General features: G+C 31.9%; 2 protein-coding genes across 3 annotated transcripts in view; both read left to right on the top strand.

The window, feature by feature from the left end:
* The first annotated feature begins 1,819 nt into the window (after positions 1–1,819).
* Positions 1,820–4,959, top strand: LOC136276165 (ryncolin-4-like). The gene is made up of 6 exons (XM_066087282.1): positions 1,820–1,868; positions 2,229–2,369; positions 2,467–2,609; positions 3,741–3,837; positions 4,302–4,472; positions 4,681–4,959. The coding sequence occupies exons 1-6, from the start codon at positions 1,820–1,822 to the stop codon at positions 4,926–4,928; spliced, it is 849 nt and encodes a 282-aa protein (XP_065943354.1). The 3' UTR covers positions 4,929–4,959.
* A 3,343-nt stretch (positions 4,960–8,302) lies between these two features.
* Positions 8,303–25,469, top strand: part of LOC105329191 (microfibril-associated glycoprotein 4) — a 54,091-nt gene continuing 36,924 nt past the window's right edge. Inside the window, exons 1-6 of one of the 2 annotated variants that reach the window (XM_066089151.1) lie at positions 8,303–8,448; positions 8,816–8,956; positions 9,048–9,190; positions 9,503–9,599; positions 10,069–10,239; positions 10,450–10,739. In XM_066089151.1, the coding sequence (XP_065945223.1) occupies positions 8,376–8,448; positions 8,816–8,956; positions 9,048–9,190; positions 9,503–9,599; positions 10,069–10,239; positions 10,450–10,697 (873 nt within the window). In that variant the 5' untranslated portion in view covers positions 8,303–8,375 and the 3' untranslated portion in view covers positions 10,698–10,739. Of the gene's footprint in view, positions 8,449–8,815; positions 8,957–9,047; positions 9,191–9,502; positions 9,600–10,068; positions 10,240–10,449; positions 10,740–25,469 lie in introns of those variants that run through there. The other variant, XM_066089150.1, reaches the window with a different exon arrangement.

Below are 25,469 nucleotides of genomic sequence, written 5' to 3'. Positions count from 1 at the left end.
GATGTTTGTTATAGATTTTTTTCCCCAATTTGAAGGGATGTCTTAATTAAATCGCGAGTTAAATGTAATTTAAATTTGAAGAACCATCTATTAAATATATACTGCAGTTGACATGCATACATGTTTGTACGTTAGGCCTACAAAGTTGAATCTTCTGAACAACACATAATGTATCCAGTAAATCCAAAATCTAGATTTTCTTTCATATGTTTGAAAAATCAAACTGCGCAGCCTTTTATTTTCATGCAGTGTTCTATGCGAACTTATTTAGATTAGCATTTGAATATTTTGCTATTATTCGGTCAAAATTGAAATCATCTGTAAGATGCATTTACAAGTTAAAATTAGGATTTACCAAATCTAGGCTTTACTTCTCCAATTCCTGTAAAAATATAAATAACTCACGTTTAATTTATTAGACACAGAATAAGCAATGATATATAGTGAGGCAGGCATTTATTACCATCATTGATACATTTTGTACAAGATTGAAACATTTCAAAATAAGGACGCAGATTTTTTTTTTAAACCACCATGCAGTCACTAGTTTGGTCCTTTTGATTTTATTTATTATCAAAATTTTATTTATGATATTACATAAATAGTGTCTGTTTGGGAGAGTTACAGTTTAACATGACACCTCCGAGAAAACCATTGTCAATTAACCGATGCGAAGCCATGTTAATTTTGTATTACATTTTTAATATTTAAACATGAAATCAAAAAGTACTTATCATTCGGATCATACCATCTACGGATATTCTACGTATATTTATCTAGCATGTTTCTTATGCATTAACATTGCTGACAACGTATTCACGGTCGTATGAAATCTATGATTTGTTTAAAACGAAAGATCGAATTATTACAAATATTTACCAAAAATTAATTTTATTTCTGTTAATTGGTATATGCATACTTGTGTTAAAGAAAGAAGATTGAAAATAAGCAAAATAGTCTAATCCTGCAAATATACTAGTAAAAGATTTGAAATTAAATATTGATCTTTTGCAATTGACTTTTTTAAAAATAAAAGTTTCTTCCCATTTGATTAAAATAATGTAATTTAAGTTTTCAAAAATGTAATATAAAGATAAAATGCATTAAAGTTGCAAAGTTAAATCTTCTGAATAACACTAACGATATGCAATCTTACATGTACTGAAGTATTTCTTTCATATATTTGAAAACTCAAAGTAAAGTGAAATATCTTATTATATAAGAAAAGAAAGCATTTTTTTTTAAGATACAGAGTATGAAAGCAGGATTTCATCTTACATTTTAAAAAAGCCGGGTATTTTCGAGTTTGCATGACTGCGCAACTTTTTATTTTTATACAGAGTTTGGTGCGAAGTTATCAATTTGGAATAATGCTATTATTCAAAATTAAAATAATCCATAACAATTGAAATTAATATTTTGCCAAACTTAATTTTACACCCCCCCCCCCCCCCCCCGTGAAAAAAGAAGAAAAGAAGAAGACGTTAATTAAACAAAAATAACCAATGATAAAGCAACAATGTAGCGTTTTTTCACGATTTATGCACTTAGTAAGAAAAAAAATTAAAACAAGAACACGAAAAAAAATTACCAGTCGATAATTCGGTATCGTCATTACAAGGTACAAGATATTCCATTTCAATTTAATCACACAAAAAACCAGTCAATAATTTGATATCATATTCAAATGTACAAGATATTCCATTTCCTTATAATTACATACTTCAAGAAAATATCAATACACAACAGTATATAAAGCAGACTGTTGACTGTTCTTGGTCGACAACAATTCACAATGTGGATACTTGTTGTTATCACGATGGCCTTGTGGGGTGTTGATGCCAAGGGAATCAAACTTTACCTCTCAGGTACTTAACGATTAAATTATCTTCAGCTTACATTTTTCCGTTCTTTAAATATAGATCTTAAATATGCAAACGTGTCTAATTTAACTTACTCTCGTTTATTGAATATTGATATTTTTACACTCAGCTCTAGCTATATTTTTGAAAATTAATATCTTATTTTCTGCACCTAAACTATGCGGCGATATATAGAATCAAGAAGAGCTAGACATCAACAAATGTTTTCGCTGTGTAATTTTAGAGCACGAAGAAATAAAGTTACATATCTGAAACTGCATACATTCATATTACCTGTCATAGATCAGACTGTGTCACACATTTAATTGTCGACATGAAATCCATGTAATTTTGCTACATCTGCAGATGAGATGAAGTCCATGTTAGAGAAATCTGACTGGGACCACAAGGACACAGCTCTGTCCATTCACGGTCCAATGACTCTGGATATCCAATCCAGCTTTAAACTGAAGAAGGGACATGTCTTCCTAAACATGCTAAAATCACGTACGTACAACTTATAAAAATATATACATGTATATCTAAAAAAGATAACTTAGTCTCTAATTTTCAATTTAAATTTTGTTTTATTAAAATGTCCAAGGAGACAACAGAAAATACAGGGACTGTGCTGACATAAAGAAACAGCGACCGTCGAGTAGAGATGGAGTGTACACAATTTACCCAGCCCCGGGGACAAACAAGACCGTGTTCTGTGACATGACCACTGATGGAGGGGGATGGACGGTGAGTAGTCAGTTAACTGTGGGTAGGCTTGAATGACTCAGAATGCTAATAATTTAAACTTATTTACCTACTCGGTCCTTGCAAAATTCTTTAAGTGATATTTTTTCTAGCTGTAAATATAAATGTTCAGTTGGAGAATTTTGCAGAAATAAAAAAAAACAAAACCAAAAAATTAGAGAATTACTTTTTTAACCAATATTCTAAATGTTTGGTTTTTACGAAAGCCCATTGAGCTCATTTTCGTAGGTAAAAAATTTTTTTTTCGCGATTAAACGCGTAACTTTCGCAAATAAACGCGAAACTTTCGCGAATTAACTCGTAACTTTCACGAATAAACGCGAAGCTTTCGCGATATAACGCGTTAGTTTCGCGAATAAACGCGAAACTTTCGCGATATAACGCGAAACTTTCGCGATATAACGCGTGACCTTCGCGAATAAACGCGAAACTTTCGCGATATAACGCGAAACTTAAATATAAATATTGTTATTTCATAGAAGAAACCCTATGAAGAATAATTACTGAAAACAAATATATTAATTTAAATAAAACAAAATAATATTTTATAAAGATGTAATTGAATTAGATTTAACCTTATACAAATTAACATAAATTCAAACGTAGGAAATCTTCAAAATCTTAGTACTGATTTTCAAAGAACAATGCATCGCGCTTCTCACATTCTAATAGGCGCTGTATTATTGTAAATGAGGCAGCAACATATTTTAATTATATCAATTTTAATTCGAATTAAACGTATAATTAGGTATAAATAACTAACGCGTTTATTCGCGAAAGTTTCGCGTTTATTCGCGAAAGTTTCGCGTTATATCGCGAAAGTTTCGCGTTTATTCGCGAAAGTTTCGCGTTTATTTGCGAAAGTTTCGCGTTTATTTGCGAAAGTTTCGAGTTATTTCGCGAAAGTTTCGCGTTATATCGCGAAAGTTTCGTGTTATATCGCGAAACTTACGCGTTATATCGCGAAAGTTTCGCGTTTATTCGCCAAAAAAATATTTTTTTTTACCTACGAAAATGAGCTCAATGGGCTTTCGTAGGTTTTGTCTACAAAAATTCCAAACGTTCATTCACTATGCAAATAATTCTACCACATAAAAATCTGTGTACTGGTAGGTAATTCAAAGGAGAATAGATGGCAAAACAGACTTTTACAGAAAATGGAAAGATTACAAAAACGGGTTTGGTCACGCCGATCATGAGTACTGGTTGGGTAGGTCATTATATAAATAGTGCCTGTTTGGGAGGGTAAGAGTTGAAATTGACACCCCGAGAAAACCATTGTCAACCGCCTTCGCGTCGGTTGACAATGGTTTTCTCGGTGTGTCAATTTCAACTCTTACCCTCCCAAACAGGCACTATTTATTTTATTATACTGAATGTCTTAATTTCAAAGAAAACTTTACTGCTTTTATATTGGAATGACGTGAATTCTGTTGCGAACCGTACGCGCTTAATTTACGCGCATGTAACAATTCATTGTGTTACCCATTGCCAAGTGTGTTGCTAACGCTGAGGGTAATAGAACGGGTTATCCACTGCATTTTAACCAATCAGATTTCAGTGTTTAACATGAAAGTATAATAACAACAAATATATCTTCAAAGTTTTTTTTTTGACATTATACATGATAGAACCGATAAATACAGTGTGATTTTAAAATTTTTGTATTTGCAGGAAATGACGCCATTCATGCATTGACAAACAAAAAGAAACAAATTCTGAGAATTGACTTGGTGAAATTTTCTGGAGAGAGAGCTCATGCAGTTTATTCGTCATTTTTTGTTAATGACGAGGCTAACAAGTACAAACTGACGCTTGGGAGTTTTAACGGAACCAAGGGATTGGGTATGTTTAAGATAAACTGGTTGTTTCCAATAAACCATAGAGTTAATATAAGACTACTTCCTGGTGCATAAATATTGAACGTACTGATTCTGGTAATAAAAAAGTACAGTAAAACACGCTTATAATAAAGTGCCAGGGACGGGCAATTTTACTTTTGTGTATGTTATAATGTATCTAATTGTTTAGAACATTTTTATTTCAAATTAAGGCGATAGTTTGACGGTCCGTAGCAACAACATGTACTTCACCACTAAAGATAAAGATAACGACCACTCGGGTGGCAACTGTGCAGTAAACTATAAAACAGCAGGGTGGTTCAATGCTTGTTTTTATACCAATCTGAACGGACAGTACCAAAAAAACTCACGTAAGGATGCAACGGAATTATCTTGGTACGACTGGGGAACCACATGGAGGTCGCTGAAGTCGGCTAAAATGATGATACGACCAATGTAAACAATTGAAAAACGTTGAATAATTAAAATATGCGAAGCTTTATTCAGATTAGTTTGTCCTGCATTGATTGTAAACAGTTTATTTCTGAGGAAAAAAGTAGATATTATCAACCACATCAAACTAAATGGTTTTTAAAAAGAATGAGACCTACGAAAGAAATGAAGGCGTATTAAAAAAGAAGGTTGTGTTAGTGAGTGTTCATTATTTAAAAGCTAAAAATTGCACTATTTTTAGTAGTAGGGAACATTTAAGTAAAAGAGAAACAATTTTAACAAATACAAATACCAAGGTACTTCAAATATTTCAAACAAAAACAAATACTTTATTCACATAACTGACGAAAATTACCCATAACTATCATCTTCGAAATGATGTTTTAAAAAACTAAACAACTTCGACAACAATAATTGAATTGCATGTGGTCTTTTAATGAAGATATGATAATTTTTAGCAAATTTATTTTGTCATACAATTGAGCTTGAACCCCTCGTTGGAAGGCCCCTGCTAGAGTTTCATTGGCTTTCTAGTCATGGACCAACTCATTGAACTTTTCTCGTTTTCATGAATATTCACTTTTCTCATTCCACCCATGAAAATGCAAACCTTATCTTTTTGGAAGTTATTAGTCTTTCCACATACTGGACAAAATATAAAGCAAACCTCTGAAAGCAATGTACAAGAGCAAAATACACACAGACAGACTTTAGGTCGTTACTGGTCAATGACAGCTAGGCTGAAACTGTTGAGATGTTACGCAAATTTTAATCAATCATTCACAAAGCCAAGGAACAATATTTGTTTATTCTATTCACCTGCTTTCGTTCCTTAAGGTTGTTTCTTAAAGTCAATATCTAGTAAATTATTCCAGAATGTCTTTTTGGTGCTAGAACCATTATGACGTCATAATTGATTTGAAGAATCTTTTCCCCGTACTTTACGATTCTAAAGATGTAGAAAACTAAACTTTATCTTTACATTCTATGTTAAATCATTGGAAAAGTAATCCCGATACCTATATTCAATTTTACATCAATTTAAAGAGGAGGACAATTCTTTACGTTTTAATTCCGTTTTGGGGGGACTGTAGGCATTCTAGATTTATTTTATTAGTCAAAAAAATGGACAAAAATCCGAGATTTGTTGTTTAATTCCTTCATATTTCATTGAAATTGACAGTTTAAAACATGATTTTTCCATCATCATTTACCAAAAATTTTAACCCCGGTACATCCTATCAAACAAAGTATTGTTTTGAAGCATTATTGAAAGAATTCATATCTTAAATTTCATGGACCTTTAGGCACCTTTCATTGACTAGATCTTGATCTTAAGCTTAACAATATATTGAAGTTACCCAAGTTAAAGTTAACAATGAACCGGAGTTCTTACCATTTCTGGACTAAATTCATGGTAATACAAATCCAGGATTGTCTTGCTAAATAGGTAAAAAAAGAAAAAGGAAATCGTAGCCGCCTCTGAACCAGGAAATGTTAAAAGGGCGATAGAGAGAAAACAAATGTCACTTCCGTTCTTAGACCTTAGTCAGGGCCCGACGAAGAATCAGTAGCATTGAATTAAATGTTGATATGGACTTTAAAATTTCGTTAAAGATTAAATAACGTTTGTGTGAAGTTTCGTATTAAAATACTTTTAAAATGATTAACAATTCATTACTTCATTATTTATATTCATTACCAAATGTATGGCAAGGAAACAGCATAGATTTATAAATCACGGATGGCGCCATCACAATCTTGCAAGGATAGTCTTCTGACATGTTTCTGGAGATGGTAATGGACCAAATTTTAAAGGACATCTCTGAGTCCAATATCCTCGGTTACGATTTTGTTAGGATCCACACCTTTTCCTCTCTTTAGAGTCTAAACAAGGAATCGAAAGTCTATGAAAGAACATAATAAACTGACCACCTGTCTCTTTCCGAACATATTCTTTATTCATTTTGAACTAATTCCATTTTTTTTGGGGGGGGGGGGGGTTAAATATGTACCATTTCCACAGCATACATGTAATATGTATTTTCCCCACATTTCAAAATAATTGTTTAAAATTACATGTATATTATTCAACTTATCAAATGTATTTCATTCTTTCTTTTTTTTAATGAGAAAAGTTTGAGATGATATCTTTATATTAGAAATAAACTATCCTGAACAAAAAGACTGATTAGTTGTAATGTATACATAGAATTGCATTAATCTATTAAATGTTTTAAAATATTGATTATAAACATCCAAGAAAATAATTAAAAGCAATTTCGAAAGTTTTATCATTCCAGGAAATAACACAATTCATGAGTTAACAAAAAAAAAAACAACAACCAAAAAACAAAACAAAACAAAAGGCCAGTAGGCCTTAACGGTCACCTGAGTAGCATATAACCCATACACAAACTTGTCGAGGAGTCTCATATATTCATTTAATTGGGTTTCATTCTGGAGTAGAAAAATTATAAATTTGTAATGACGACCATCAATCTTTCAAAAAGAACTATGAAACCTATAATTTTGGTGAAAAACTTAAAGATCTGGTCTACAAAATCATGAATTCAGTTTTCCTTTTACGTGTCTGGGAGTAAAGGAGATAATTTTTTTTAACATTATAAGCATTAACACCTATACATGCATTTTGGCCCTGCCCTAGAGACAAAAACCATACTCCAGGGGACATGAAATAAAATTTTTTAGAGAAGACTTCCTGCTAAACATAATTATGAAGTCAGTTTTTCATACAGATATGTGAGATGAGAGAGGAAGATTTTAAAACATTTATGCATTAACACTATATTGCCATATTGCCCCCCCCCCCATGTCCTGGACCGCTGACCCAGGGGCCACGAATTTCACAATTTAGGTAGAGGAGTTAGTGGACATCATAACCATGTATTCATGTGCTGAAGTATTTCTTTCATATATTTGAAAACTCAAAGTAAAGTGAAATATCTTATTATATAAGAAAAGAAAGCAGGATTTCATCTTACCTTTTAAAAAAGTCGTGTATTTTTGAGTTTGCATGACTGCGCAACTTTTTATTTTTATGCAGTGTTTGGTGCGAAGTTATCAATTTGGAATAATGCTATTATTCAAAATTAAAATAATCAATAACAATTGAAATTAACATTTTGCCATACTTAATTTTACACCCCCCCCCCCGTGAAAAAAGAAGAAAAGAAGAAGACGTTAATTAAACAAAAATAACCAATGATAAAGCAACAATGCATCGTTTTTTCACGATTTATGCACTTAGTAAGAAAAAAAACATTTTAAAACAAGAACACGAAAAAAAAATTACTAGTCGAAAATTCGGTATCGTCATTACAAGGTACAAGATATTACATTTCAATTTAATCACACACTTTATAAGAATACATCAATACACAACAGTATATAAAGCAGACTGTTGAGTGTTGTTGGTCGACAACAATTCACAATGTGGACACTGGTTGTTATCACGATGGTTGTGTGGGGTGTTGATGCCAAGGGAATCAAACTTTACCTCTCAGGTACTTAACGATTAAATTATCTTCAGCTTACATTTTTCCGTTCTTTAAATATAGATCTTAAATATGCAAACGTGTCTAATTTAACTTACTTTATAGCTTATTGAATATTGATATTTTTACACTCAGCTCTAGCTTTATTTTTGAAAATTAATATCTTATTTTCTGCACCTAAACTATGCGGCGATATATAGAATCAAGAAGAGCTAGACATCAACAAATGTTTTCGCTGTGTAATTTTAGAGGACGAAGAAATAAAGTTACATATCTGAAACTGCATACATTCATATTACCTGTCATAGATCAGACTGAGTCACACATTTTATTGTCGACATGAAATAAGATCCATGTAATCTTGCTACATTTGCAGATGAGATGAAGTCCATGTTAGAGAATTCTGACTGGGACCACAAGGACACAGCTCTGTCCATTCACGGTCTAATGACTCTAGATATTCAATCCAGCTTTAAACTGAAGAAGGGACATGTCTTCCTAAACATGCTAAAATCACGTACGTACAACTTATAAAAATATATATATCTAAAAAAGATAACTAAGTCTTTAATTTTCAATTTAAATTTTGTTTTATTAAAATGTCCAAGTAGACAACAGAAAATACAGGGACTGTGCTGACATAAAGAAACAGCGACCGTCGAGTAGAGATGGAGTGTACACAATTTACCCAGCCCCGGGGACAAACAAGACCGTGTTCTGTGACATGACCACTGACGGTGGGGGATGGACGGTGAGTAGTCAGTTAACTGTGGGTAAACTGGAATGACTCAGAATGCTAATAATTTAAACTTATTTACCTACTCGGTCCTTGCAAAATTCTTTAAGTGATATTTTTTCTAGCTGTAAATATAAATGTTCAGTTGGAGAATTTTGCAGAAATAAAAAAAAGAATATTAGATAATTACTTTTTTAACCAATTTTCTAAATGTTTGGTTATATCTACAGATGATAAAGAAAAATTCCAAACGTTCATATTATGATTTATTATATATGAACACTCTATGCAAAAAATTCTACCACATAAAAATCTTTGTGCTGGTAGGTAATTCAAAGGAGAATAGATGGGAAAACAGACTTCTACAGAAAATGGAAAGATTACAAAAACGGGTTTGGTCACGCCGATCATGAGTACTGGTTGGGTAGGTCATTATATAAAAAGTGCCTGTTTGGGAGGGTAAGAGTTGAAATTGACACCCCGAGAAAACCATTGTCAACCGCCTTCGCGTCGGTTGACAATGGTTTTCTCGGGGTGTCAATTTCAACTCTTACCCTCCCAAACAGGCACTATTTATTTTATTATACTGAATGTCTTAATTTCAAAGAAAACTTTACTGCTTTTATATTGGAATGACGTGAATTCTGTTGCGAACCGTACGCGCTTAATTTACGCGCATGTAACAATTCGTTGTATTACCCATTGCGAAGTGTGTTTCTAACGCTGAGGGTAATAGAACGGGTTATTAACTGCGTTTTGACCAATCAGATTTCAGTGTTGAACATGAAAGTAGCCTATAATGAATCAAATATATCTTCAAAGTTTTTTTTTTTTACATTATACATGATAGAACTAATAAATACAGTGTGATTTTAAAATTTTTGTATTTGCAGGAAATAACGCCATTCATGCATTGACAAACAAAAAGAAACAAATTCTGAGAATTGACTTGGTGAAATTTTCTGGAGAGAGAGCTCATGCAGTTTATTCGTCATTTTTTGTGAATGATGAGGCTAACAAGTACAAACTGACGCTTGGGAGTTTTAACGGAACCAAGGGATTGGGTATGTTTAAGATAAACTGGTTGTTACCAATAAACCATAGAGTTAATAGAAGACTACTTTCTGGTGCATATGAATATTGAACGTACTGATTCTGGTAATAAAAAAGTACAGTAAAACACGCTTATAATAAAGTGCCAGGGACGGGCAATTTTACTTTTGTGTATGTTATAATGTATCTAATTGTTTAGAACATTTTTATTTCAAACTAAGGCGATAGTTTGACGGTCCGTAGCAACAACATGTACTTCACCACTAAAGATAAAGATAACGACCACTCGGGTGGCAACTGTGCAATAAGCTTTAAAACAGCAGGGTGGTTCAATGATTGTTTTTATACCAATCTGAACGGACAGTACCAAGAGAACTCACGCAAGGATGCCAAAGAATTATCTTGGTACCACTGGGGAACCACATGGAGGTCGCTGAAGTCGGCTAAAATGATGATACGACCAATGTAAACAATTGAAAAACGTTGAATAATTAAAATATGCGAAACTTTATTCAGTTTAGTTTGTCCTGCATTGATTGTAAACTGTTTATTTCTGAGGAAAAGAGAAGATATTATCAACCACATCAAACTAAATGGTTTTTAAAAAGAATGAGACCTACGAAAGAAATGAAGGCGTATTAAAAGAAATACTTTATTCACATAACTGACGAAAATTACCCATAACTATCATCTTCGAAATGATGTTTTAAAAAACTAAACAACTTCGACAACAATAATTGAATTGCATGTGGTCTGATTTCTTTAAATGAAGATATGATAATATTTAGCAAATTTATTTTGTCAAACAATTGAGCTTGAACCCCTCATTGGAAGCCCCCTGCTAGAGTTTCATTGGCTTTCTAATCATGGACCAACTCATTGAACTTTTCTCGTTTTCATGAATATTCACTTTTCTCATTCCACCCATGATAATGCAAACCTTATCTTTTTGGAAGTTATTAGTCTTTCCACATACTGGACAAAATATAAAGCAAACCTCTGAAAGCAATGTACAAGAGCAAAATACACACAGACAGACTTTAGTTCATTACCGGTCAATGACAGCTAGGCTGAAACTGTTGAGATGTTACGCAAATCTTAATCAATCATTCACAAAGCCAAGGAACAATATTTGTATATTCTATTCACCTGCTTTCGTTCTGCAAGGTTGTTTCTTAAGGATGTTGTTTACTCAGGGTTTGAGTTCTCAAATCCGGATTGTTAAAAAGTTCAATTTCATGAGTAAAATTTGTTTAGATACAAAAAGTATTTATGAAATGAATTATCATTGACCTAACAATCGATATTTTTACTTAATTATGGAATAAGCCTCTGACAAAGTTTGACTTTTAGCAAAACAGAGGATATTCGGACTAAATTTTTCAGATTTTGTTTTTCACTGAAATATTTTTGATAGTACTATAATATTTAAAGTTAAGATTTCATTTGTTAGTCAACATTATTTTGCATATTTTCTGTTTGTTTTATCTTGCTTTTTCTTTTAGATAATTGTATGGCACACACTTCAAAAATATTGAAAAATGCTTAAAAATGATAAAAGACAAAATATCTCAAAATTTTGATCATTGACCTCATATAAATTTTATGCCAGCAGAAAAAGGTCAATATACTTAGTTTAATACTATAAATGTTTTAGCAATATCATCCTTCAGTTTTTGGTTATATTGAATCAAAAAAGGGCAGTAATTTGAAAAACTGATAGAGGAAATTCGGACTAGAATATCTATAAAAATTGTGAATGAAAACTTCAAGCTTTGTATCTGTATGATGTCACTGTCATTCATAAACTGTATTTCATTTCGGAAAGAGTTAAGCAATTTGTATTATTTTCATAATTAAGAAAATTTCAATCATAGTGTACAATTTTTATGGATTTTTCTTCAATTTTCAAAAAATATTCAATGGCCATTAACTCAAAAAGTAGGTCATTGACCTACTTTTTTGAAAGTGAGGAATAACACTACAATGTAAGGTCTATAACACACAATAGTTGGTTTTTCATTATCATCAGTGGAATTTTTTTTCATTCTGAGTAAACGTCATCCTTAAGGTAGCTCGCGGGTTTACTGCTTGCGAGAAAACCTACCCTGAAAATTTGTCCGCGTGATCGATAGGTTTCAATGATTTATTTCTAAAATTTATTTGAGATTCGTCTGCGTAGTAATAATTTATCGTGATTCAAACACAGTGTCGCTGATAAAATCAAGCAACGCCATTTCAATGAAATATATAGTGAAATGCATATCTTAGTCGAAAACCGCATTTCAAAACTATGCTTCAAACTTTTAAACGATCTAGACGAACTTAATTTTACTCAACACAATAACAGAAGAGATTATTATGAATCAATTCATAGAAAAAAATCAATATGTGTTCTCGGCCAATTTTTCGTAAAACAACTTGAAAGATTTAAAAGATTTCACAAAATCCTATATTCTTATCACGACGTTAGCCCGACGTTATCAATTTCTTTCGTCTGAGAACCAAATATGAAAATGCGCTGGTTGACCAGACTAGCTGATTTACACATATTAGAACATGCAAATCTAATTAAAATTATTATGAATGTTTTCGAATGCATAAAGGAAATTAATGTAAGGTTGTAAAGGGAAGAAATATGGCTACTTATCTTTTCAATGAGTCAGTCATGCATTCAATGCAAAAATAATTACCATACACGTATTGACATATATAAAAAAGTTTGTAATCGCATAATTACGATAACTAGCTAAAGCCAAAATAATTTTAATAGTTAGATCGGTATTTGAAAATACAGAATTCATAATTGTGAAACGAGCGAAGTTAATGCATACGGTTCAATTTATTTACAATGTACTTGTCTAAACAACAAATTAAAGAGTTCCAACGCACACTCATACCTTATAGAACTCAATGCGACAATGTATGTCATCTTTAAATTTTTAGCACTTGATAATTATAAATGTTTTCTATAAACTGCAATTAAGCTTTTTAGCTTACCTGAGCTGAAAGCTCAAGTGAGCTTTTCTGATCACCTTTTGTCCGTCGTCCGTCTGTCCGTCTGTCCGTCCGTCTGTAAACTTTTTACATTTTGAACTTCTTCTCTAAAACCGCTTATCCAATTTCAACCAAATTTGGCACAAAGCATCCTTATGGGAGGGCGAATATAAATTGCAGAAATAAAAGTCCGATCTATATTCAAAGCGGAGAAAACCTTGAAACTGTAGAAAAAGGGGGGTGCATTTTTAAAAATCTTCTTCTCAAGAACTACTGATTCCAATTCATTGTAGTTTAGCATAAATTATCCTTATGGGAAGGAAAATATAAATTGCAAAAATTAAGGTCTAATTCTGTTTCAAATCTGAGTTATTACGAAAATAATAATAAAGGAAAGGCGTGTTTTAATCAGTTTAATAGCTTCGGGTTCGGCATCCGATAGGTTCGGTATCCGGTAAAATGGGTAGACAAGACTTGGTTGGCCTGGGCATAACAAAAGATTCGCAGTTATTGATCTGCCAATATCATTAAAATTTCAGGATATTTGATGGACCAGTATATTTGTATTTGCTGTAAATATTGCTGCAAAATAATGCGTATTTGGAATTGACGATTGCCGATCTGCCCCGGCTTTTATTTTGCCACGGCCTGGGTTTGCATACCCATTTTACCAAGACTCGTTTTCCATACTTCTAAAACGAGGTTCTTTGTTTAAAGCAGCCATGACATTATACGAAAAAGGGTCGATCTGACTATGATGAATTTGCTTGTTGTACAACAGTTCGCGAATGAAGGGAAATTTGTGAAACATGCAAAATATATAGGTGCCGATTTTGTGAAGTAAATTGAGGCTAAATATTTCAATGCGTTGACAGTTTTCACACATGACGTTGGTATTAGCTTGTTCTGATTTTCGTATTTATGCTTTGTAACCTAGCTGGGAACTATCATCTATATTTCGTGATTTTTACGTATCAAATCAAACAGAGACTTCGGTAAATCAAACAGTTAACTGTTTACCTGCGCAAATTAGGCAAAATCTGATGTATCAAAAAAGTACTGAAATACAATTCATTCTATCGGTAAATCGGCATTATCTTTTGCGTAATGGTAGATTAATGCAATAGGTTTTGTTGAGATGCTCGGCATTTTCTCGAGTTTATTCAGTTTAAATAGAGTTTGATATCGCTGACGGAAATATGTAGGAATAAACATGTATATATATATATGATTACAAAAAATAAATTGTGTTCTTTATTTGTTATAGTGCATGTTTCTTGTGTTTAATTGTTTACAATTTCTATTTACTTACCATATTTAAGTGTTAAGCTTCGAATTATAAGCAAGATACATAGATTTGCTCACAATTCTATGTTTGTACACAGATCTTAAAAACTAAAGATTAAAAAAGTAAAAAAAAATTGTCAATATTTATTAAGAAAATTTTCAAAGTCTGTTCTTCCAGAAACCAACTTTAACAACTTATTGTATTGTAAACTTAACCTTTCTTCGTCATTATTACTCCTACTGTACATGTGATCCTTGACTGTGTTTGTGTACATTTGTATAAACTGATTTTGAACTTCAAATACCAGTGAACTGGTCTTGAGTGAATAAAAGAATTGAAAATCTTAGGCCATTCTTTTTTTTCCATTTTAAATGCTGAATAGGAAATACCAAGTTAAAAATCTTAAGTTGAATGTAATAAACTCATGGGAACAAAATATGACTCAAACCTAGGCGAACTGTGAGCTCTGTATCTTGCTTATAATTCTACGATTGACGCTGAAATTTTGGTTGAACATTAGAAATTCTATATGAATTAGAGTATGTTAAATACTTGTACAAACAAAATAAATAATGGTCTTCTGTATATACCTACTCTCTGGGGCCCCCTCTTTATACAATAAATAATGTGAAATCTACATCAATTTTGATAGTTTTTCAGACATGGGTAAATAAAAACGACATCTTTACAACAGTTTCCATAGTTCTGACACATTTCTGTTGCGGGGATAAAGTAATTATTGCTATTCCTAAGAAGTTATCACATCGGAAAATTATCCTGGTTTGTACGCGAAGTAAATAACAGTCATTTAATTATAATGGAGAAGACAAATAAATTTTATGAATGTTTTTAATTTGAGGATTGAGCACATTGAGGTACAATTTTCTTCTTCACATCTTTACATGTAGGATTTTTAAAATAAAAAACAATAACTATTATATTTTCTTTTTAAAAATACAATAACTAGTAAGTAGTTGATGAAAAAAATGTACCTATATGCTTTCATATATTTTGATCGCCTTACAAAGTGGGGGGGGGGGGCAGAACGAAAATATAGGGAATTGGAAGTTAACAACTTAACAGTGTACTCCTACCAAATGTTTAGTTTTATATCTTGCGAAGGGTTTTCTTATTTTTGTAAAAAAAAAAAAATTCGAATACTTTACAATATTTATTTTTTGTTATTCTACCGAGGGACCATACGGCACAATATCTTTTGAACGCTCATTGTTGCTCAGGTGAGCGATGTGGCCCCATGGGCCTCTTGTTTAAATATTTCATTTTATGTTTCTAAAGATCATTTGTTATTTCTAAAAAAATTGTATGAGCTTATTATGACGGTCAACTCTTTACGTCGAATCCTATTATGACGTCAGCAAACCCGCGAGCTACGTTAAGTCAAGATCTAGTAAATGATTCCAGAATGTCTTTTTGGTGCTAGAACCATTATGACGTCATAATTGATTTGAAGAATCTTTTCCCCGTACTTTACGATTTTAAAGATGTAGAAAACTAAACTTTATCTTTACATTCTATGTTAAATCATTGGAAAAGTAATTCCGATACCTATATTCAATTTGACATCAATTTAAAGAGAAGGACAAGAGCTTGTTTAATTCCGTTTTGGGGGGACTGTAGGCATTCTAGATTTATTTTATTAGTCAAAAAATGGACAAAAATCCGAGATTTGTTCTTCAATTCCTTCATATTTCATTGAAATTGACAGTTTAAAACATGATTTTTCATTGGTTTACCAAAAATTTTAACCCCGGTACATCCTATCAAACAAAGTATTGTTATGTAGCATTATTGAAAGAATTCATATCTTAAAGGACTACGGTATATATGATATGGGCCTAAAATGGCCCCCTAAAATGAACATCATCATTTTACTGTATTTCTTTGTTTTCTTTGTACAGATATATATGTGATGGTTTTACATAATGTTCATTTTGATTCAACTGCCCACAATTTAGAAATATGACATCGTATAGACAACCTTTTCCCGCCATTTTTGCATTTTTAGCATAAAACAGCTTGTTTTCAAGCAGTTTTTCTTTCAGAAAACATAGAGCGCATGCTTGAACAAGCAAAATATCTTAATCAGAGATGTATCTAACCAAGACTAATAAGTGACAAAAAATTTTTCCTTGTTCAAGCATGCGCTCTATATTTCCCATTCATAAAAAGATAACAAAAATGTCCATTTTTGACTGATTTTTATTGAATTTTAGAAATAGCGTCACTTCTGATGTCATATACTGCCAGTGAGTGCAAATAAATCAAATAAATAGGTGAAAAATATATTCTACATTAACTCTTATAAAATATAACATAACATTTTATTGTACCTGAAACACTTTAAAAAATGTCGAATTATGGGGGCTAAATTTAACTCTTATCATACATAGTTCTTTCATGGACCTGTAGGCACCTTTCATTTACTAGATCTTGACCTTAAGCTTAACAATTTATTGAAGTTACCCAAGTTAAAGTTAACAATGAACCGGAGCTCTTACCATTTCTGGACTAAATTCATGGTAATACAAATCCAGGATTGTCTTGCTAAATAGGTTAAAAAAAAACCCGAACCAGGAAATGTTAAAAGGGCGATAGAGAGAAAACAAATGTCACTTCCGTTCTTAGACCTTAGTCGGGGCCCGACGAAGAATCAGTAGCATTGAATTCATTGTTGATATGGACTTTAAAATTTCGTTAAAGATTAAATGACGTCTCTGTGAAGTTTCGTATTAAAATACTTTTAAAATGATTTACATTTCATTACTTCATTATTTATATTCATTACAAAATGTATGGCATGGAAACAGCATAGATTAATAAATCACGAATGACGCCATCGAAATCTTGCAAGGATAGTCTTCTGACATGTTTCTGGAGATGGTTATGGACCAAATCTTTAAGGACATTTCTGAGTCCAATATCCTCGGTTACAATTTTGTTAGGATCCACACCTTTTCCTCTCTTTAGAGTCTAAACAAGGAATCGAAAGTCTATGAAAGAACATAATAAACTGACCACCTGTCTCTTTCCGAACATATTCTTTATACATTTTGAACTAATTCCATTTTTTTTTGGGGGGGGGGGTTAAATATGTACCATTTCCACAGCATACATGTAATATGTATTTTCCCCACATTTCAAAATAATTGTTTAAATATACTTTTGTATGTATATTCAACTTATCAAATGTATTTCATTCTTTCTTTCTTTTTAATGAGAAAAGTTTGAGATGATATCTTAATATTAGAAATAAACTATCCTGAACAAGAAGACTGATTAGTTGTAATGTATACATAGAACCGTATTAATCTATTAATGTTTAAAAATATTGATTATAAACATCCAAGAAAATGATTAAAAGCAATTTCGAAAGTTTATCATTCCAGGAAATGACACCATTCATGAGTAAACAAAAAAACAAAAAACAAAAGGTGAGTAGGCCTTAACGGTCACCTGAGTAGCATATAACCCATACACAAACTTGTCGAGGAGTCTCATATATTCATTTAATTTGGTTTCATTCTGGAGTAGAAAAATTATAAATTTGTAATGACGACCATCTCCCTCCTGAAATCTTTCAAAAAGAACTATGAAACCTATAATTTTGGTGAAAAACTTAAAGATCTGGTCTACAAAATCATGAATTCAGTTTTCCTTTTACGTGTCTGGGAGTAAAGAAGATAATTTTTTTAACATTATAAGCATTAACACCTATACATGCATTTTGGCCCTGCCCTAGAGACAAAACCCATACTCCAGGGGACATGGAATTTAAAATTTTAGAGAGGACTTCCTGCTAAACATAATTATGAAGTCAGTTTTTCATACAGATGTGTGAGATTAGAGAGGAAGATTTTAAAACATTTATGCATTAACACTATATTGCCATATTGCCCCTCCCCCATGTCCTGGACCCCTGACCCAGGTGCCACAAATTTCACAATTTAGATAGAGGAGTTAGTGGACATCATAACCATGTATTCATGTGCTGAAGTATTTCTTTCATATATTTGAAAACTCAAAGTTAAGTGAAATATCTTATTATATAAGAAAGAAAGCATTTATTTTTTTTCGGATACAGAGTATGAAAGCAGGATTTCATCTTACCTTTTAAAAAAGTCGGGTATTTTCGAGTTTGCATGACTGCGCAACTTTTTATTTTTATGCAGTGTTTGGTGCGAAGTTATCAATTTGGAATAATGCTATTATTCAAAATTAAAATAATCAATAACAATTGAAATTAATGTTTTGCCATACTTAATTTTACACCCCCCCCCCCCCCCCGTGAAAAAAGAAGAAAAGAAGAAGATGTTAATTAAACAAAAATAACCAATGATAAAGCAACAATGTACCGTTTTTTCACGATTTATGCACTTAGTAAGAAAAAAACATTTTAAAAAAAGAACACGAAAAAAAAAATTACCAGTCGATAATATCGTCATTAAAAGGTACAAGATATTATATTTCAATTTTATCACACACTTTAAGAATACATCAATACACAACAGTATATAAAGCAGACTGTTGACTGTTCTTTGTCGACAACAATTTACAATGTGGACACTGGTTGTTATCACGATGGTCATGTTGGGTGTTGATGCCAAGGGAATCAAACTTTACCTCTCAGGTACTTAACGATTAAATTATCGTCAGCTTACATTTTTCCGTTCTTTAAATATAGATCTTAAATATGCAAACGTGTCTAATTTATATTACTCTAGTTTATTGAATATTGATATTTTTACACTCAGCTCTAGCTATATTTTTGAAAATTAATATCTTATTTTCTGCACCTAAACTATGCAACGATATATAGAATCAAGAAGAGCTAGACATCAACAAATGTTTTCGCTGTGTAATTTTATGGGACGAAGAAATAAAGTTACATATCTGAAACTGCATACATTCATATTACCTGTCATAGATCAGACTGAGTCACACATTTTATTGTCGACATGAAATAAGATCCATGTAATCTTGCTACATTTGCAGATGAGATGAAGTCCATGTTAGAGAAATCTGACTGGGACCACCAGGACACAGCATTGTCCATTCATGGTCCAATGACTCTAGACGTCCAGTCAAGCTTTAAACTAAAGAAGGGACATGTCTTCCTAAACATGCTAAAATCACGTACGTACAACTTATAAAAATATATATATCTAAAAAAGATAACTAAGTCTCTAATTTTCAATTTAAATTTTGTTTTATTAAAATGTCCAAGGAGTCATCAGAAAATACAGGGACTGTGCTAACTTAAAGTAACAGCGACCGTCGAGTAGAGATGGAGTGTACACAATTTACCCATCCCTGGGGACAAACAAGACAGTGTTTTGTGACATGACCACTGACGGTGGGGGATGGACGGTGAGTAGTCAGTAAAAGAAGATCCAGTGTTCTGTGACGTCATACTTTATTGTAAAACTTTGAATTCTTTAAAATTTGAGCAAGATAGTTTTATTTATTTTATGTGAACATAATCTCATGGATGCAATTAGAAATATTGTTAAGTTCAAGATATTTTTTTGCAGCTTAATTTTATCTTAAATTTCCAATTTTTTAAATACACTTTATCTATGCTAAGGGGAAATAACTCTTTTTCTGACTGTTCTCTCAGTTGTATGTCCAAATGCTATAAATTTTCTTATCCGAACAATTAATTTTAAAATGTTTTTGTAGTTTTACTTTCCTGACACAGTTGACAATAAAATTAAACAAGATAAACAAAGGACTATGTGCGGTATGGTCAAATATCTGCCCCCGATTTCAACCAATTTTTAAATAGTATCGTATAAAAATAAAATCTTTACAAATCATTGTATAGAGGATGCCTATAACGTTAATCTTGATTTTAGTCATCATTGTTCATTCGCTGTTTATCTATGACGTCACCTAAATGACCCAATTCCCGCAAATTTGCAAAAAAGGGAAAATATTCTCATTTTTGCTTTATATTTTGCATTCGGAAGTATAGAGCGCAGGTCTGCTCAAGTGCGATTTTAACACATGTTTTTTTTCAGATAGTTATACACATTATACTAAAAAATGGTACTTGAGCAAGCCTGCGCTCGACGTTTCCCAGTCGAAAAACCAACGGAAAACATCCAGATTTTGCTACAAAACATCAATTTATCAAAATGATGCAATCTTCATGACGTCATTTCTACATTATGACGTCACTGTGGTAATAACCTTTTGCACCCTTATTTCCAATATGATTTAAACTATCTTAGACCTTATTTTTAAAACTCTTTATAAAACTTTGATTTTGGGGGCAAAAAATGCATAAAACTGCACATAGTCCTTTCTGCCTACAAATATTTTACTTTTAACAAAAAAGTACGGTTTTCTGATGCTAAATTATGCTTTAGTTCATGTTTATCTGAGATCTCAAAAAGTGTGATGACATGTAATTTTTTTCTTAATATTGATGAAAGGACTATGTGCGGTATGGTCTAATATCTGCCCCAAATTTTAACCAATTTTTAAATAGTGTCGTATAAAAATAAAATCTTCATAAATCATTGTACAGTGGACGCCTATCACTTTAATCTTGATTTTAACCACCATTGCTCATTGGCTATTTATCTATGACGTCAACTTTATGACCTTATTCCCGCAAATTTGCAAACAGATGAAAATATTCTTATTTTTGCTTTAAATTTTGCATTTGGAAGTATAGAGCGCAGGTCTGCTCAAGTAAGATTTTAACATATGTTTTTCTTCAGATAATTATACACATTATACTAAAAAGTGGTACTTGAGCAAGCCTGCGCTAAATGTTTCCCAGTCGAAAAACCATCGGAAAACACCCATATTTTGCTTCAAAACATCAATATATCAAAATTAGGCAATATTCATGACGTCATTTCTACATTATGACGTCACTGTGGTAATAACCTTTTGCACCCTTGTTTTTAATATGATTCTAACTATCTTCACACTTATTTTTAAAGCGCTTTATAAATCTTTAATTTTGGGGGCAAAAAACGCATAAAACTGCACATAGTCCTTTAAGTCTATTAAACTGAAATCAGTTCTGTTTTTCAAATTTCATCAGAGGGTTTTACGAGTATGGAGTTACCTTAAAGCTGAACACCGCTCGTAAATAGGCACTGTCCGCCATATTTCTCTTTAATCATTGCTGTCCCTACAACCCTTATATAAGGGACAGACCTCTAAACAGTTCAAAGTACTTCGCTTGAGAGGTCTCACCTGTGTGGACGTACATTTTGCCTCGCCGTGTTACCCGGTCGCGATGAAATTATCAAATTTTACGCACTTTTTGAAGCCAGGAGAATACTAACATCAAATAAATTGGTCAATGCATTATTTACGAACAGAAAATGAACATAAAATAAGAAAAAAATGCATAAAATCTAAAGACCACGAAAGGAATACTACATGTCGGCCACGAGGTTCAGGTGTGCAATCGGGTGTAACGAAATCGAAGGGTTTATATACCAGGCATCTGTGTGACGGTGCCTATTTACGAGCGGTGTTCAGCTTTAACTGTGGGTAAACTTGAATGACTCAGACCCAATGCTAATAGTTAAAACACTTATTTACTACTTCTTCCTTGCAAAATTCTTTAAATGATATTTTTTCTAGCTGTAAATATAAATGTTCAGTGCACGAGAATTTAGCAAAAAAAAAAAAAAAAAAATTTTATCGATTACTTTTTTTAACCAACTTTCTAAATGTTTGGTTATATCTCGAGATGATAAAAAAAGTTCAAACCATCATATTATGATTTATTACATACTTAGTAATAAATACAGGTTTTTGGCATATGTGATACAGATGACATCACAAAATCGGATCCGTATCACACCCCTTTCGGAACTCCTCTGCCTTTTTTCGCTTCGGCATTTTTGCATGTTTACAGACGAAAAATAAAATATTTTCAGTTACAGTCGACATTTTAAAGTGCAGTTGAAAACTTCAAATGCTAGCAAGTGTTTAAAAGCAGTCAACTTTTAAAATCTGATGAAATTACGATCTGTAGCTTCATGTTAAAACAAGAAGAACTCATATTTTTATTAAATACATGTACACGTGCAGACTTTTTTCAAATAATATGAATAATCAATTCCAAAAAAATTTGATGCATGGTTTTTTTTTAAATTTATTACTAAGTATGTAATAAATATAATAATAGATACCCTTTTCCATATCACAGCTTGTATCAGCCCTCGACCAATATCATCCCTCGGGCCTTCGGCCCTCGGGCTGATATTGGAGTCTCGGGCTGATACAAGCTGTGATATGTAAAAGGGTATGTATTATTCTCTATTTATTATATATAAACCCACTGAGCAAATAAGTCTACCACATAAAAATCTTTGTGCTGGTAGGTAATTCAAAGGAGAATAGATGGGAAAACAGACTTCTACAGAAAATGGAAAGAATACATAAACGGGTTTGGTCATTCTGATCACGGGTACTGGTTGGGTATGTCATTGCAAATACATCTACACAGTTCTTTTACATTATGCACGATAGAACCGATAAACACAGTGTGGTTTTGAAAGTTTTGACTTTGCAGGAAATGACGCCATTCATGAATTGACAAAAGATAAGAAACAAATTCTTAGAATTGATTTGATGAAATTTTCTGGAGAGAGGGCTCATGCAGTTTATTCGCAATTTTTTGTGGATAACGAGGCTAACAAGTATAAAATGACGCTTGGGAGTTTCAAATACAAAAGGTTTAGGTATGTTTAGAAAGAATTAGTTATTTCAACATGTACGGTGCATACTTAATCCATGATAATGAAATAAGACCTGTCATGCTAATTATCGTAATCTGTAAATAAAGAATAAATACTGTTATTGTTGAGTTTAGTACATGAAATAGAGAAACGTCAGTGTTTAAAATTTGTCTAAATAATCTTTATTCGGTCTATGTGTTCATTGTTAAGAAGACATTTTATATTTAGGCATACCTAAAACTTTCTAAATTCCTTATTTTTTACTCCAACCTGATGCATATAATACATGTATTTTTTCTTTCAAATTCAGGCGATAGTCTAAGGCATTCTAACAACGCGTACTTTAATACTAAGGATAAAGATAATGACAGCGACAAACGAAACTGTGCAGAAATCTTCAAAACAGCAGGGTGGTTCAATGCTGGGTGTTTCAATACCAATTTGAATCGGGAGTACCAAAAAGACCCCCAGAACAATGGCAGAGAATTAAATTGGTACCATTGGGGAAACACGTGGAGGTCGCTGAAGTCTGCGAAAATGATGATACGGCCAATGTAATCAGACTCGTCGAGAAAATTGATAAAGAATAAAACTAAGCAATGATATAGTAATATGTTATTGTTTGTCTGGTTTCGATTGGAATCAGTATGAAATGTATTTCATTTGATGACAATACATGTACAACCAACTCTTTTTTAATTGATAAAAAAATATGTCATATTAAAATCGAAATAAAATAATTAACTTTATACAACAAAGAATTGATTTTTTAATTTACTCACTATACATAGAAATGTATTAAATCTAGTATTAAATTTTTTAATATTGATCACATTCGTGAGAAAATGAGTTTTCGTAAAAATTGAAATCTCCTAGTGGAATATTCGGATCCTTTCGTTGAGCGATTGTCACGTATTTGAAACTTTACGTTTATTTTAAACAAAATAATGTTATTGTCACATACAACGAAAATAAAAATGAATATATATAATAAAGATAATTTTAAAATACTCAAAAACTCATACATATATGTGTTTGAATTAAACTTCTCTATAAAATGTTTTATTAAAATCAGTTTACAACACTCTGGTTTTTCCTATTTTTATGTGACTATCATAGTAACATGCAATTTTGTACAAACAGCTAATCCAATAATTATAATGAATTGGTATTAAACACAAATATCTGAGTGCAAGTTTTGTTCAAAATTGTGATTTACTCAATAAAAAAAAGAGGACTGAGACGCGTTTAAAAATAATTTCTCAGAAGCAAAGTTGCTTAGTAGAATATAAAGAATACGTAAAATACGTTCTGTATAAGGAATATTGCTAAAACGGGGCGATTTTTAAATTGTAGTCCATCGAAATGGGTATTTTTACCAAAATAGGGTTAGCGTTTTACTTCACGTCCTGTGTTATTATGAAAATATTAACCCCGGGTTGTTGTAGAAGACTTGGTTATCACTATAAAAGAATGGATCTTTCTACGTGTGTGTTGTAGTAGAATTACCTCTTTAAAAATTATTTTTTACTGGTTCGGGATTTATGACGTAACTGCATGATACTAGTAATGAGTCAAATATTTCCCTTTCCCTTTTCTGGAGGAGACAAATGACAGATTTTCATTATCATTATCATTAATTGAGCTACTTTGGCAGCACGAATGCGTTGGTTGTTCAGTCATTCGTTTGAAAACTTTTGCGTTGAAAACATAAAGCTAATAGATCTAGTTTGTTCGAGTTAATTTTAATCAAATAAATTAAGTTTCCTACCCTGCATATACGATTGAAGATTTCTTACTGAACAATACAATAATTTGACAAACCTTAGCTTACGATATGATAGATTATCTTTAACAATGATATATTATTAAACGATTCAATTGCACGGAACCACGTTGGTGACATATGTTTAATTTGAAGGACACCAATTAAAGTAAGTAAATGTATCTGGCGGCCGCCAAATAACCATTTAGAGGCCACCTCATATTTTAAATAGCTTGACCCTCTCCGCCTTTAAATAAAGGAAAAAAACCACGCAAAAAATTAACAAAAAATCCAATAATTAAGTGGACAGTTATGTATAATGTTTTATTTAATGTATAACATGTTGACGGTTTGTTATAGTCATTTTTTTTCATGTAAAAAAGAATAATCAGGATATTACTTTTTAAAAACCAGTCAATAATTTGATATCATTTTCAAATGTACAAGATATTCCAT

Source organism: Magallana gigas, chromosome 6 (assembly GCF_963853765.1).
Source record: "Magallana gigas chromosome 6, xbMagGiga1.1, whole genome shotgun sequence".
Classification (NCBI taxonomy): domain Eukaryota; kingdom Metazoa; phylum Mollusca; class Bivalvia; order Ostreida; family Ostreidae; genus Magallana; species Magallana gigas.
The sequence above is the reverse complement of the archived record's forward strand: the minus strand, read 5'-3'. Positions and strand labels throughout refer to the sequence as shown.

Excerpts from the sequence above, each read along its gene's own strand:
- LOC136276165 (XM_066087282.1), top strand. The coding sequence starts at position 1,820 with ATGGCCTTGTGGGGTGTTGATGCCAAGGGAATCAAACTTTACCTCTCA. Across the intron at positions 2,610-3,740 it reads CTGATGGAGGGGGATGGACG|GTAATTCAAAGGAGAATAGA; the intron begins GTGAGTAGTCAG and ends GTGTACTGGTAG. Across the intron at positions 4,473-4,680 it reads TAACGGAACCAAGGGATTGG|GCGATAGTTTGACGGTCCGT; the intron begins GTATGTTTAAGA and ends TTTCAAATTAAG.